The sequence below is a fragment of the Notolabrus celidotus genome, chromosome 19 (assembly GCF_009762535.1).
Source record: "Notolabrus celidotus isolate fNotCel1 chromosome 19, fNotCel1.pri, whole genome shotgun sequence".
Taxonomy (NCBI): domain Eukaryota; kingdom Metazoa; phylum Chordata; class Actinopteri; order Labriformes; family Labridae; genus Notolabrus; species Notolabrus celidotus.
In genome coordinates, this window is record NC_048290.1 from 25,402,278 (window position 1) to 25,417,752 (window position 15,475).

General features: G+C 40.4%; 1 protein-coding gene across 5 annotated transcripts in view; it reads left to right on the forward strand.

Moving 5' to 3' along the window:
- Nucleotides 1-15,475, forward strand: part of sh2d3ca (SH2 domain containing 3Ca) — a 69,708-nt gene that overhangs the window by 37,974 nt on the left and 16,259 nt on the right. For all 5 annotated transcript variants that reach the window (XM_034709715.1, XM_034709717.1, XM_034709716.1 and 2 more), the window contains one exon: nt 14,079-14,207. In XM_034709715.1, the coding sequence (XP_034565606.1) occupies nt 14,079-14,207 (129 nt within the window). The remainder of the gene's footprint in view (nt 1-14,078; nt 14,208-15,475) is intronic.

Below are 15,475 nucleotides of genomic sequence, written 5' to 3' on the forward strand. Positions count from 1 at the left end.
GGTCCAGAGAGATGGACCGGGTCAGTACAGCTTTTCCAGTCAGGGCCAATAAACATCTTTCAGGGCAGTCATCCACATACACACAGCTTCCTGTATGATCTATAATATATAACACAGTGTCAGGGATTTATTCTGTATCATTGCTAAGTGTGCATTATTAATGTCGACTGCACAGGATGGCTGGTTTATAATGGAGTGTGTAGGTATATACGTTTGGCCACATTACAAGTGAAATGTCAGAGAAAATCTGCTTACAGTGTGAGAAGCCTGACAGAAACACAATAAAAATACCCCTGCTGGATGCAGATACTGCACCAGAAACACTGTGTACTCTTCATTTAATGTCTTTACTGTTCCCACTGCTGGTGGGCACTTAGCAAGGGGCTGTTTCAGGGGTTGAATGATGCTCTCTGATTCAGTGTTTGGCTGCTTCAACATGCTGTTACGTGACAAATAAAATATATCATATATTGACCAAAATATGACAGAAGTGAATAAATATCCTGTTTTAAAGACATCATGTGGAGACTGTTTTTCACACCTGGTCTTAAACATGTTTAATCCTGGTATGTATGTTAATTTGGACTCCAATGGGGTTTCCTTGCTTTTGTAGTCAGCCTTGGCGGACACTCACTGAACTGTAGTTTTTGGCTTCTTTTTCCAACACTGAACATTACCGCTTGGTTTAAACTGGAACCTTACCTCATTGTGTGTGTTAAAGTGTGTGCTCTCTTGAACCTGAAACCACACAGGTGATGTCACAGCCCCCTGAGGCACACTCCTGCATCACATCAGCCGTCGTTTGCTTAGTCAGGCTGATTCTTACCATGTCTGTCTTGGAAACCTTTCATTCTGTAATATCCTGGTGATCATTTGTAAGTTTCTCATGTCAGACACTCTGCCTCCTGTTATTCACCACAGAAATCACGGTACACAGCACAACATGTTGCATCAGCAAGATTTACCTACCAGCATTTCTGACAGAGATTAAATAATAGATCACACATGGAACCGTCACTAGATCCATAATTCATCTATGTGTAAGAGGTGCTACATTGAACAAAACTAAGATCTGGAAATATGACTACTAAATGTTGTTTTTGTCCGACATCCTCTCAGCCATGTTGGCAGAAGCTCAGGTCACCACACTCTGTAATGTGTGTAAATTTAAAGCATGAGTCATTGTAAGAAAACAACAGAAACGGCTGTTAGATTGAGCCGGCTGATGAGCTAATTGTTTACTCTGGTGCTGCTCCATGACTCTGTTTTCTGCTATTGTGCTGGTTTGACTATCAGAGTTTAATTAATGTGCAGTGAGTTCCAGTTTTGGCAGTCAGCTCTTGGCAATAAAATCGCATTTTTGTGCATTCATTGTTTTGTCTGTCTGTAATTTGATGTCTTAAAATAAATGCTCCGTTCTGATTAATCCAGTGTTATGGACCAACCAGCTGAAATATAGAGCCCCAAAAAAACATCACACACACACACTCATACACACAAAGTGATACCATGATAACTGCTCCAAACCAGCCATGTTTTCCTCCTCAGTTCACACCACTGCACATGACAGAGCAAGACACACATGGGGCACATTAACCTCTCTCTATCACACACACACTCACACATACATTTTCCTCAGGGAAACACCAGCTGGGGCATGCAGAGTATGGAGTTTCCATGGCAACTGCATCTATAGGTGTGGCATTGCTGAGTCGACAGGAAGGGAGTGGTGTGCAGTCAGTGTGTGTCATTTTATGTATGGCAGTGTTGTGAGTTATTTTTTTTAAAAGATCCGTAACAATGACATCTTTCCATCTGTTCCTTACTGCAGCTGCAGAGCCTTACTATTATAGGAGCTGACACAAAACAGATCTGCAGACAAGCACTGTGTAACCATACTTTCATGGCATCTCTGCTACATGCAGAGATGTCCAGATTTAAATCAAATAAGAAAAAGAAAGTTGTCTTGTTCCTAATCTTTTATGTTTCTGATTTGCTTTTGGCACTGTATGAGATTATCAATTTCATCATCAACACATTTCTGCGTGCATGCATGGGTTCTCTTCGGGTACTCTGGCTTCCTCCCACAGTCCAAAAACATACTCATCAGGTTTATTGGTCAATCTAAATTGCCTGTAGGTGTGAGTGTGTTTGTGAATGGTTGTCTGTCTCTCCATGCTTTCCCTGTGATCGGTTGGCGACCTGTCCAGGATGTACCCTGCCTTCCGCCCAAAGTCAGCTGGGATTGGCTCCAGACCCCGTGACCCCGAACAATATCTGATGTGCAGTCATTTCCACGTCTAATTAAAACATTTTTGTCCAACTTTGGAGAATTTGACATAAACTACACTATTAAGTGTGACTCTATGTTCTCAAAACTGAAAAAAGGTCTGCTTGCCTTAGTTTGTCAATAGTTGACCTATAATGACAGAGAGCTGCCTCTTCTGTCTTGAAAATGAAACACTAGGCATGTGTGTGCACATTTAGTAAACTGAGGGATTAAACGTCATCACCCTTGCTAGTCAGCACCAAAAATATGAGTCGGTTAAGCAAATTATTAATGTTTTTCTGTTTCAGGCCTGAAATACTGGTCATATGTTGTGTCGTTAGCTATAATGCAGCCACCCATCACCAGCCAGGTCTGTAGCTTTGGTTAAAGGCAACTGCCATATTGCTGTGACACTCTACTACCTGCATCTAAAGTAGCACAATAGAAAGACGGCGCTTTGTGGCACTATGTAGGTTCTCCGTATTTTGATCTAGAAAATGGAGATTAAGTTGTGTGTGGGCTGTGTCAGGTTAAACTGGCTTATGACCACTGGACCAGAGCAATGCGTAACAAGCACAGACACGTGAACATTATCCTGCAAGCACAGAAGCCTGGTGGTGCTAGCTCTGCTAACTTTAGCCGCACTTTACCCACAAACTCTGTGATCCCATGTTTGGCTCTGTTAAATAAATTGAGCTCACTTAGGACATTTTTCTGAGTATTTATTTTCCCATTTACTTCTAGACTAGTCTGTTAGTTGAAATTCGAATCTCTAGGACATCTGAATTGGAAATTACTTGCTTTGGAACATTCATATCAAACAAAAGTATGAAGCAGAATCTAAAACAGTGTTTCCACAATTTGTTTCCATACACTTTTGAATGCCCTAATTGCTTTTTCCCCTTTTCCATACACTCAATTTTTCATACCAGCGAGCCAGAAAAAGTGCAGTCTGAGAGCACTTTTTTTAAAGTCATCAAATACACATTTTCACAGTAGGTGCAAATTTGTACTGAGATTAAAATATCTCATTTAAAAGTATGTTGGACTTAACATTGAAGGAGCCATTTATTGATAGTCTATTCAAACTAACTCAAGATACTTCAAGGATACACCAACATCCCTCTGCTTCTTATGACTGATGTCCAGAATAATGTGATCTCACTTTTACAACACATCACAACTGAAAGCACTGATAAAATCCAGAAATCCCTTTTTGGACAACATTATGGGGAAACGGATTGCTCATGTAGAATTTAATCCCTCATAATAAGCACATGATAGAGTTTTCAAGGCCTTTAAGCTGTCACACTATGTTTAGACTTAGTCATTAACATTCTGCCATCAAGTAATTTGGCAAGTCTATACGAAGACCAATGCATGTGTTTGCATTATATAATGGCAGTGGAACAACACATGTGGCTACGTAGCTGTGTTATCAGCAGATTAAACTAATATAAATTGAATTATGTTCATTAAATATATCTAAGTTCATCCACAGGAACATGTAACCTTTAATCAGTCACTGTATCAGAGTGTGGGTGACATCAGCACTGTAGTCAGTTACTTTAAACACTCAACACTTCATCAGTGCATTAAGCAAAGTGTGGCTACGTCATGCCTATTTTTACATGTGTGAACACCTGTGTCTGACACTGTTCATCATGTGAGTGTTAGTGTGATTCTGTAGTGTTTGAAGTCATGCTAGTTTTCTGGGTTTTGTTTGATTTGTGTGTTATTAGTGGGCGTGCAGTCAGGGATTGTGTCTGTTCAGACGCTATAGGGAAATAGATGTTTTTCTCCCCTCAGTTCTGTGTGTGTGTGTGTGTGTGTGTGTGTGTGTGTGTGTGTGTGTGTGTGTGTGTGTGTGTGTGTGTGTGTGTGTGTGTGTGTGTGTGTGTGTGTGTTTGGTGTTTTGCCTATAGGCTTACTTAGCGAAGAAACCGTGGGTCAGGAGGCGAGGGAGAGACATGCAGTTAGAAGGCGAACTTCACAGTCAAACATCATTAAAATCTTCTCTGTTCCTGTGTTTGTGTGTGTGTGTGTGTGTGTGTGTGTGTGTGTGTGTGTGTGTGTGTGTGTGTGTGTGTGTGTGTATGTGTGTATGTGTATGTGTTGGGGTTTCTCTGCTTGTTCTTGTTAGTGGGGAAAAAGTCTTAAATTTTCTCTGTTTGTGTTTTGCATTTCTGTGATGTCGAGGTTACTTTTTTTCAGTTTCCCCCTCATCAACGCCGACAGCGCTGTCAAATGCAAACAGTCTAGCTTTCGTCAAAAACTGAGATAAATGAGGCAGAAAAGATATGATTCAATTCACAGCAGTGACAAACACTGTGGATACACTGATAATATACAAAACAGACATGCATTCAGCCTTATAAGTCATTTCATCATCGGCGTATGGATGTTTGTGTTTCACTCGCTGTAATGGCTTAGTCATCAAAGTGCTGATAGATGCTGCTCACCAAGTTGATCAAACAGAGAGAGGAATAAAGAAGAGGACGCTGCAGCTAGTCTTTGAGGCTGAGACAGAAAACAGAAAAGGAAGTGATTCACAAAAGAAGGAACGTTGAAATATTAACTGACAGTCAGACAACGAAAGGAAGAGAGAAAATATAACTCATATAATTCATGATAGCTAGAAAGACTGCAGGGGGTCATGACTTTGAAACTGCGTTCATTAAATAAAGCATGGTCAGACATGTTTTATGAATAATTACACACAAAACAAAATGTTCAACTACACTTCTTAAAGAATATAAGATCTTATGTTGATTTATATATTGGGGCTGTCAAACGATTAATTTCTGTAATCGCAATTAATCGCATGATTGTCCATAATTAACTTGTGATGAATGGCAAACTAATCGTACATTTTTTATCTCTTCTAAATGTACGTTGAAGGGATACTTTTTAAATGTTAAATACTCTTATCAACATGGAAGGGGACAAATATGCTTCCTTTTTTAATTTTTTTTTATTTGCCTTGAAAAATCTTGAAATCAGTTTTGATGATGTATCTTCAGCTCATCAGAGTTCATGTTAGGAAGTTCAACAGATTGTAATTCAAACAACTGTATTGTTTAAGTTCCTCGCTTCTTGATGTGACATTTAAACACATGATGATGTGGTTTTATTTACCTTTGCCCCATTTTTCCGGCCCGACCTTGAACACATCCTAATTTAACCCCATGTCACCTTGTTTAGTTAGCTTACTAGCTCTGTCCTACAGATTTTAACATTGGATTACTACTTTGGATTTTTGCGACTTTCTGCAAAGTTTGGGTGATATACCACGGCTGCTTTGAGAAGAGGAGGATGACTTTCAGGCAGCAGCAGTTGTGTACATATTTTCAACCTGAAGACAGTCAAAGGTATTGCATTTAGCCAAACTTTAGACCTCTTCTCATGTTTGACCATCCTCGCAAGCAACTGACCCCCAGAATTCATCTATGTGCAGTTTAATTCCTTTTAGCAGGGAATTAAACCTTATTCAAAAACTGTGTGAGACTATTGATGCATGTTCATGAATCTGTGATATGGATCGACTCTAGATATAACATCACAACATGGGTCCCCCGAGACCTGATAGCAGTATGATAAGCTGAAGCGTTATTGATTTTTTGAGTTTTGATAAATGTGGAACTGGGTCCTTAAGAGGGTAACAACCCCAGAACATGCTGAGAAATAGCCTCAGCTGTTGCATGTCCAGTGCTACAGTGCAAAAAAAACCAATATTAACTGGCATTTCAGGTGCATTCAGTTACGTTTTATCTTCCATTAGAAAGGAGAGACATGACACATCTTTGTACTGTACGGTTTTTAGAAATGTATTCATTGCAGCCTTTTCCATCTTTTCATTTCTGCTCTTGAAATTGATTCAGTACTCAGACTGAAGTTCAAAGGAAAGAACTGATAACTCAATGAAAGTAAAAAATGAAAGACAAAGCTAACTGAAAAGGCAAAAATGCACAGCAGAAAAGAGTGCAGTTTAGATAAGAAGAGAGAACCCATGCTGGGCAGAGCGGCACTGAGCTTCCTACAGTCTCTGTGGGAGTGTATCTGTATGTCATATCCTGTCCACCAGCTGTCACTCAATCCAGGAGGTCTCTTCTCTGACTCCACACTGACTGACAGCTCACAGCACAGCTCTGTGTGTGGATATATTTCTGCAGTAATAAATATATATATCACATCCAGCTGCCTCAAGGGGTGAATGCCCTCTGTGTGTTTCTTAGTGTATGTGTTGGTAGATACACTCATTAATAATGACAGTAGAAGGTCACTGTTATGAGTCTCATAGTTTCTTTCTGTCGCTCCACCAGTCGTCACTCTCTATGTCCAAAGATAGTTCTTTGATACAGTCTGATATTATGAGACATTACACTTTTTCTTTTTATAATGCCTCTTATATCCCATTTGGGACAGGGCTTGCGCTTACTTCTACACAAAACAAAGGGAATTAAATCCTGCAAAGTATCTCAGGGTGTGTGATTACACCATTCACACTTAAGCCACTTTCACATGCCAGCTCCTGCCAATTCAGGACACTCAGGTCTGCAATGGTGGCTGTTTCTTGATGAACACCACTACAGCGTGTCTATTAGCATTTCCACAATGAAAACACTACAGTAAAACAATGTACCACTAGCAATTGATTTGAGCAATAGAAGAATAAAACAGAGAACTCTGCTGAAAATGAATGATGTCATCATCCAGCTCACACATTGTCTCATTCCAACTTCACAAGGACATTTTACTTGGGTGGATAAAGTCAACATTTGCACCCACACATGCAGCCCACCTGCAAAATGTCAAGACATTTTGGGAGTGCTGTGTATGTGTAAAAATACTTTTACAGTCAAAGCCAGTTCATTTTTTTAAGCAGAAGAGGATTTTGTATCTTGAATTACACATGATATTATGAGAAACAGTGGGTTTCGCTCTGAAATCCAACAGCCCTACCTAATGAAGGATTTTTGGATAGGTCATTTCAGAGTTTGAAGCTCCAAGTTTGACTCTTCAGTACCTTATCTTGTAAAAAAGATGTTTTTCTGCCAGAACACGTGATTGCATCTGTAAGACTATATGATAGAGACTTGTGTAACCACTGTAAACTACAACATCACATCATGACTGGCTGGGAAACCTGCACTTCCACAAGCCCTGAAAAACTAACCTGTTAGCATTGATGCTGTTAATACTCTATCATGTACCCATGTACCATACCTGGATGTATGTGGATTTGACTAAGTTGTTTTTGAAGTTGTTCTCTTAAAAGAGAGAAAAAAGTTGTCTAGAGGACTCGACTGTGCTAAAGGACATTTTTGTCTGTTTTTATTAGAGTGGCATTGAGCTGTGTCCTTCTTGTTATCAGAAGCTTGTCCAGCTTGACTGAACAGAATTTGTTAAAGTCTTTTGAAGGGCAACGCTCTCATTTAAGAATCCGAGGGACAACTCTGTGAAATTCAGAAAGGACGAATTTATTCATACTGAGGAACTCCTTGAGTGTGATTTTCAAAATAAAAGTGAGACAGAGGTGGGAGAGTAAACATAAACAGCAAGCTGATAATCACGTTTTGCAGCATTTTTATTTTAGTTGTGCGGTCTTACATTTTCTTTTCATGTAATGATCAACTTCTTACAGCACATGAAGATGAGCTAGCATGCTTTTAAAATGAGGTCTAACCGGGGTCTCACTACTCCTACCCACTCCTGCAACTTTTTAGCAAACTGGAGAATTATACTTTATCATACTATAACATGTCTTTAACTTAGTATCTTTATTAAGCCATTGTAACTAAAAGCAATATCATTTAAATGCACATACCAATCCACAGTATCAACTCTCTTTCTCTGTAACTTTTACTCTATGCTTGAAGCATCATTTGTTGTGCAACATAGAAAATACAAGACCTTGACCCACCACTTATTTCTGTATTGCATCTCTAAAGCAGTTTCATTGACTTTGATTCAGTGCTATTCTCCTCTTTAAGTCTAAACAATAAGGTCTAATGTTACTAACACTCCCTCTAATGCTCATATCATTTTACATGTGTGGTAAAGCATTATACCCGTGTGAAGCAGTGTGAGTGTAACAGTGGAAACAGGCTGGAGGGCACGGGGGGATTATAACAGTCTGGAGAGCAGTGATATCGGACACATACATACACATCAACCCTTATGATTTGCCTGTGTGTGTGTGCAGGAGTGTGTGTAATGGAAGATAGACAGCTACGAGGGTCTTCATGCAGTAATCCTAGCGTCTATCCCCAAAAGAGAGGGGACATGGGGTTGAGGGGAGGCGGAGAGAGAAGAGGTGAAAGAGAAACGAGATCAAGGGATAGGACGGTTTGTCAAGGAATGACCTCTGACCCTTATGTGTGTGTTTGTGTGCATGTGTTTGTGTGTGCACACATGACCAAGAGGTGGGACTCCCCCACTCTGCCGCTACCACCACTCAGGGCGTTTCTATGACAACAGGGTTAGAGGCTAGCCCATGAGCTGAAAAAGAAAGGAGATGCATCCTGACATGAGCTGAGATCTAAGTGCTGCAGTCTCTTTAGAACGCATTCCTCTCTTTTCTTCTTTTTCTCCCCCCAACTTTCCATCCGTGCCGGTAAATGCCACAGACTTAATTTTCTTCCCCGCAGGTTTTTTCAACTTGTCAGCAATTATCTTCCGTTTCATTTCTCATTCATGCCGTTGCTCTCCTCTGAGTTGTTTTTTTTATTTTTTAAGTTGCATCTCTTTTTTTCAAACCGCTCAAGGTACTTGACTTTTGTGCTCCTTCCACAAGAATTAGCAAACAAACTAGTCCATCCACAAACAACAACATGCTGATTTGTGCCCAAGTTAACGCAGCACCCCGCTGTGTCGTGCATTGTAAATACCTGTGGCTGAATATTTCTGACTTAACATCAAACACATTCGATGATGAGGACGGGAAAGTGGTTGCTCCCAGTTTAATCGTGTTTTCCCAATTAAAACTGCACACTTGCACACAAATTCAAGTATGCAAACTGAAAAAGAAGTCTAAATATACATAACAAATTCAGTGTAAAAGACAACATAACAAAACCGCACACACACAATGTTCAAAAAAAGGGTGTGTGTGTGCATAATTTATGTATAAATATGTGCATACATTTAAAATCTCCCCCAATTATCATCCCTTTCATTTATTTCCCTTTTCGGCTGTCGCTTTTTTTCCCCCACTGATGGTGAGCGATAGCGGGGTCACTTTTCACTCAGGGTGGGTTGTGATGATGTCACTGGATGCAGCAGTCTAATTGGCTTTGAGAAATCAAAGCGAAAGTGCATGCTGGTGTAAATTAGATGATGAATCACACCGTGCTGTTATATATATCTCATAGTCACACATGCACACACCCCCTACACCCTGAACCAGACTATCCTGTACCCTCCTCCTTCCTCTATCTGTTCAACTATAAAGTGCTGTGATCATCGCACAACGAAGCCTATCTTTGTATCTAATGCACTCTTATCTTTGGCACCATGGTGTACTAGCTATAACCCCCAAAACTATAGTACAGCTCCATCCATTAATAGTGCTCCCCATGTAGAGCACACATATGAGAACACGCCTACATGGATGATAGCACACATGCTTACATCCTGCAAAAGCACACACCAATCACTCTCCCTCCCTCTGGGGAAGCAAAGTCCTGCATCAGCTGCTAAATTGTCCAAACTCTCTCATCTACTAATGGGCTACCTGTCTTCCTGCATGTCTGCCCCTCAGTCTCCAGTAATGAGTTCCTTGCCTGTCTATGTCTGTCCGTCTGCCTTCCTGAATGTCTGATGTGTTGTCTGGATGTGTGTGGGTTGACTGTTTCTGCTACCTGTCTTCCTCGTGGTCCGTCGTTCTGCTGGGCTCTTGTGTTTTGATATGACAATCTGCTGCTCTGAATGGCCGCTGTGTTGATGAGAGCTCTCATGTTTGTATTGTCGGTCTGCACATCGTTGATGGGGATTCTGATCATGTGCTTGTGTGCTGCTACTTAACCCTAAGGAGAAAGACAACATGGATAAATGAGGGAGTCCGCTAATGTCCCTGTTTGTATTAAAGCATATTCTCTGCTTCTACTTTTGATGGAAATGAAAAGTAGAGGTTGCGGTTGCTTTTGAAATATTTATGCTTGCAGAGGTAGAGAGGTATTCAAAGAACCTGACTGCTGTAAAACATTGATAGAAACTTTGGAAGTGGATGTGCTATACATACTTATTTAATAATATCATAAAATATGCACCAACTGTTGTATTAGCAATACTTTTAGTAAAAAATGTTCAAATAAGTATAATTCCTACATTTTGGTAATGATGATATCAATATAACATACAGTTTAGTAATTGCTGTGTGTTGATACCACTTTGTGTCCATGCTTGCAGTAGAAGTAGTAGTTGAGTAATTTCTGAAAAAATATGAGCACAATAAGGTGGTTGAAGTTGAATATATTTAAAGTAGTAGAATTAAAAAATAGAGTGGTAGTGTGAGCATAACTGATTACTTCTAGTGCTTGCAGTTATTTTCACATTACTGCTAATTAAGGATGAGCCATTACATTCAAATATATATATTGTTTAATAATTAGAAAACAAATAGTTCATGTGACTATTATCTCCTCTTTAAAATGTATTATTTTGTTATATTTTACTATCCCCATGGTTGTAATGTGGTACAACCGCATAGAAGCCGGTGTCCTAGTGGTTTAAACACGCCCCATATACTGAGTCTAAAGTCCTCATAGCAGAGGTCGCTGGTTCAACTCCCAGCCATGACCATTTGCTGAATGTCATCCCCCACTCTCTGCTCCCCATGTTTGTCTCTCTTCAGCTGTCCTATCAATGAAGGCGACAATGCCCCAGAAATATAACTTTAAAAAAACAAAGACACTTCTGTAACATTTCAAATAACATAACAAAGCTTAAGTGCCAGTTATTGGTAAAGCGGGTGCTGCTATGTGAGATTAGTGCAAAGGAGTTCTGGGAAGAAATTCTACAAAAACATAAACAAAACCTTTATAAGTAAAAGTATAAAATCTATATAATATCAGTATGTATGTCATATCTCACTAGTATATCTACAACATCTTTGCACAGTAATTAAATGGCACTCTTTCCTTATTCTGCAGGAGTGTCAAGGAACTATTGAATAATCAGCAGATAGCTAGCTTTGACTATCCAATAGTGTTCTTGCTTGAAAAGCCCATACCAATACTAATCTTGATTTCCAGTTTCTACATAAAAAATGTCAAATCTGTCTGCAGAGGTCTGGATTTTATTGTTAATTTAGTAAATGGATCAAATAGAAAGAGGCATGAAATGTAATGATATGATGCTATGGCTACCAAGGACTCAGCCTAGTGGGGGTATAAGAGTGGCACTCACGTAGTCCCTGTTATTATATCATTGATGTAACCTTACTTTTTCAGCATGCTTCCCATTGTACCGTTCCCTCTGTGTTTTTGCCCTCACCAGCAACACATTTCTTATGGATAGACTTTTTGTTTTGCCCCCTAGAGTACAACTCTGTCTGTCCCTTACTTTATTTGTGTATTTATGTGACAGAATGTATCTGCCATTACAACACACAGTCTCTGAGTCACAATTTCAAACAGGCCGACAATATGTGCAAACGGCCCCAAAGAGTAGTTTCTCTGCATTATAACCACATGCTGGATTTAGATTGAGGGCTTCCAGAGTGTGTGTCTGACGCAGACGTCATATTCCTCCTCATATGTCAGAATCCAATCCCTCTTTCTGCAGCGCTCCATTATTGTCTGTTCATTTTTTCCCTTCCACTCTCAACGCATCCCATCTGATGTCAGCCTATTCCATGAACCGTGTCATAAATAGAGCCCCACTGACATTTCAATTTGCCCCATAACCCCTCATATATATGTCCACACACACACACACACGCACAACCACAGATACACACGTATGCACACAAAGTTCATCGCAGAGCATCAGTTCAGTGGCAGGCCTCTCCTGGGTTTCCACAGAGACGAGGAAAAGCAATAACTGCACACTTGACCCCTCTGCTCTTTTATTGGCCTCTTAACACACACACACACACACATACACAAACACCTCAAATCTAATCTGGGAGAGTGAGCCTCCTTGGCGATATTCCTCCATCTTTTCCCCCAGAGGATTGGAGAGGAGGAGCAGAGGAGAGGAGGAAGTTAATAATTTCATCCTGCAGCGACCTGGAGACGATAAGATCGATTGTTTGGCTCTTGTAGTCTCCTCGTATCTCACACACACACACAGACACAGACACACACACACACACACACACACACACACACACACACACACACACACACACACACACACACACACACACACACACACACACACACTTGTTTGGAAAGGTGGAATAACACCCTACACACAGAGAAGATCGTCACCGTTTCCCATCCTTGGCTCACACTCACAGCCGCTCTCTGCGTCTTTTGCTCAAGTTTAACAAGTTACTGCAACTGTCTGATCGTGAGGAAGAAATGTGGGCAAGAGGGAAAAGGAAAGAAGAAAAGGAGTGAGAGAGAGAGAAAGGGAGGAGATTGAAGGAAAATATTAGGAGAAGCGACAAGCTAGCCTTAGCGACAGGCTTGTTTACTGTTTATTTTGGTCTCCAGTCTCATTTCTCCTCATATTGACGGAGTCGAGATGATTTCCTTTTTTTATGTTTATTCCTGTGTGTATTTCTCGTGTTGTGCGAGAGGTTGTGTGTGCATGTGTTTATTAGTTTATGTCCTCTTCCAAGCTCATTTCTCTGATCTCAATCTTTCCACAATCAGTGGTTGTTATGGTGCGTTCAAGGTCCCAGAGCAAGGGTCTTTGTTTCTTACACACAAAGCTCCTGAGTGGTGCAGATAATTGAACAAAAGATACCTTCAGAAAATGTTACGTTCTTCTTGAACCATGCACATTATGAGGAAGGAGAGACAAACTTGAAGATGCTTGATTGTGGATTTATCCGACCCTGGCGTCAATATTTCCTTTTAAAGAACTACATTTTCTTTATAAGTGTCCCTTGACGCAAACAGCTTTGTTTTCATGTTCTATGTCCCAGCTTTTCCCTAAACAGAAACACAAAGCTTTCAAATCTGCAACATGATCCATTTATGTGTGTGCAGAGAGAGTGTGTGTGTATGCGAATGTGTATTTAGCAGTCAGCCTTCCTGAGTGACCACACTCACAAGCCAAAGCTCGGCCTCTGCAGAACATGAGAACAATAAGAGATTACTCGAGATGATTTCTGCCTCTTTGCAATCAGGTCAGGGTCAATTGGATTGTTTCTTGTGTGTGTGTGTGTGTGTGTGTGTGTGTGTGTGTGTGTGTGTGTGTGTGTGTGTGTGTGTGTGTGTGTGTAGGGTGCCTGAGTGTGTTTGGGTGCCTGAGTGTGTGTGTGGGTGCATGCGTGGAAGGCAGAACATAGTGTTGCTTCCCTGCAGTGTTGCCTTCTGTAACGCAGGTGTGTGTTTTCGTACATCTCTGTGTGTGTATTTGGAAAAAAGGCCTTCTGCTGTGGCTACAAAACCTGAAATCACATTATTATACTCCCACATGATTCTGATCTCCTTTTTCATTTAACTTAGGTCAATTGTGTGGTTATGAATATTTTCATACACCCAAATCCCATGCGAAAATCAGACCCAAATCTCTGAGGGGTTTTACAAAATAAACAAAGATTTTGCATCAGATCTGTGGTGCATTTCAGCGTACAAGTCCCTGGTTCTCTCACTGACTTTTGCTTTCCTCTTGTGATTTCCTCTCACAGTTCTCCAAGGAGAAGTACCTGCTGGAGTCTCCCCCTGAGAAGCTTCGTAAGGAGCTGGAGGAGGAGCTGAAACTGAGCGCTGCTGACATCAGGAGCCATGGCTGGTACCATGGACACATCCCCAGAGAGGTAAACACACTCACAAACACATGATGGAAAAAGCAGAGAACTTTATGAGTGTACAGTACAGTATATAGAGTTATTATGACACTGGATGGATGTTTGAGGACAGATGCACTCAGTCTTTAGGCCATAAACTAGTGTTTATATGGCCCAAGAAAGGCCTTCCTCCAAAGCAGGTGCAACAGACTCACACGGTATACTTTCCCCCTAACAGACATATAGAAAGATGGATGATAGATAGATAGATTGATAGATGGATGAATGCAGATAGGTTTATTGATTGAAACATGGATGGATAGATGATATATAGATGGATGATTGAAAGTTGTATACATGTGAGCATGGATGGATGAAAAGATGCAATGTAGATGGATGGATGGGTGGATTTGATAGGTTGATAGGTTAATTGATAGTTAGACAGATGAAAGGGTTGATGGATGGACAGAGGGTTGGATGGATTAAATTATGGTATAGATGGATTGATAGACAGATGGATAGCTGGATACATGTAATCGTAGATAGAAAGATGGACGGCTGGAAAGATGGATAGATCAATGGTCAAATAAATTGATAGATGGCTGGATAGATATACAAATCGATGTGAGAATTTTACCTTTTATGAACAGCCAATTAAATTTCCTATTTTTTTCTGTGATATATTTTGGGGCTTTTATACCTTTATTTGAAGAGGACAGGGCAGTGGATCGAGTAGGAAGCCGGGAGAGAGAGAGTGTGAGAGTGACATGCAGGAAAGGGGCCCGGATACGATTCCAACCTGCGATCCCTTTCCAGCTGAAGGAGTATAGCCTCTGTACATTGGGTGCACAACTTTACCACTAACACAAACCGGCCCTCCAGTCTATATAATCTCTTACCACGAATATTTGCCGTGGGTAATGGAAAGAAAAGGCATTTTTGGCAGCTTTAATTTAATCACTATTCCTGACACCTACCACCCTGCAGCAGTTTCTGACATTCAAAATGACTAGAGCGAAATAAATAATCTTTTCAAATATGATCTTGTTTGCTTTTTTTTTTTAGTTCAATGAGAGACACGCTTATCAGTTTCAGTCTGTTTCATAACCACATGAAATCTCCTCACAGGAGCTTTAATGCTGCATTTTAGTGAATTCAGATAAGTCTACAGTGTTACTGCTAAAATATTTAACTTTTTTGGAAAGAGCTTGTAATTCCAGTGACCTTTAGCTATTAAGAAACCCAATTGCATATGAATAATAAGCCTCAGGTTACACTTCATACCACAGTCTCTCAGC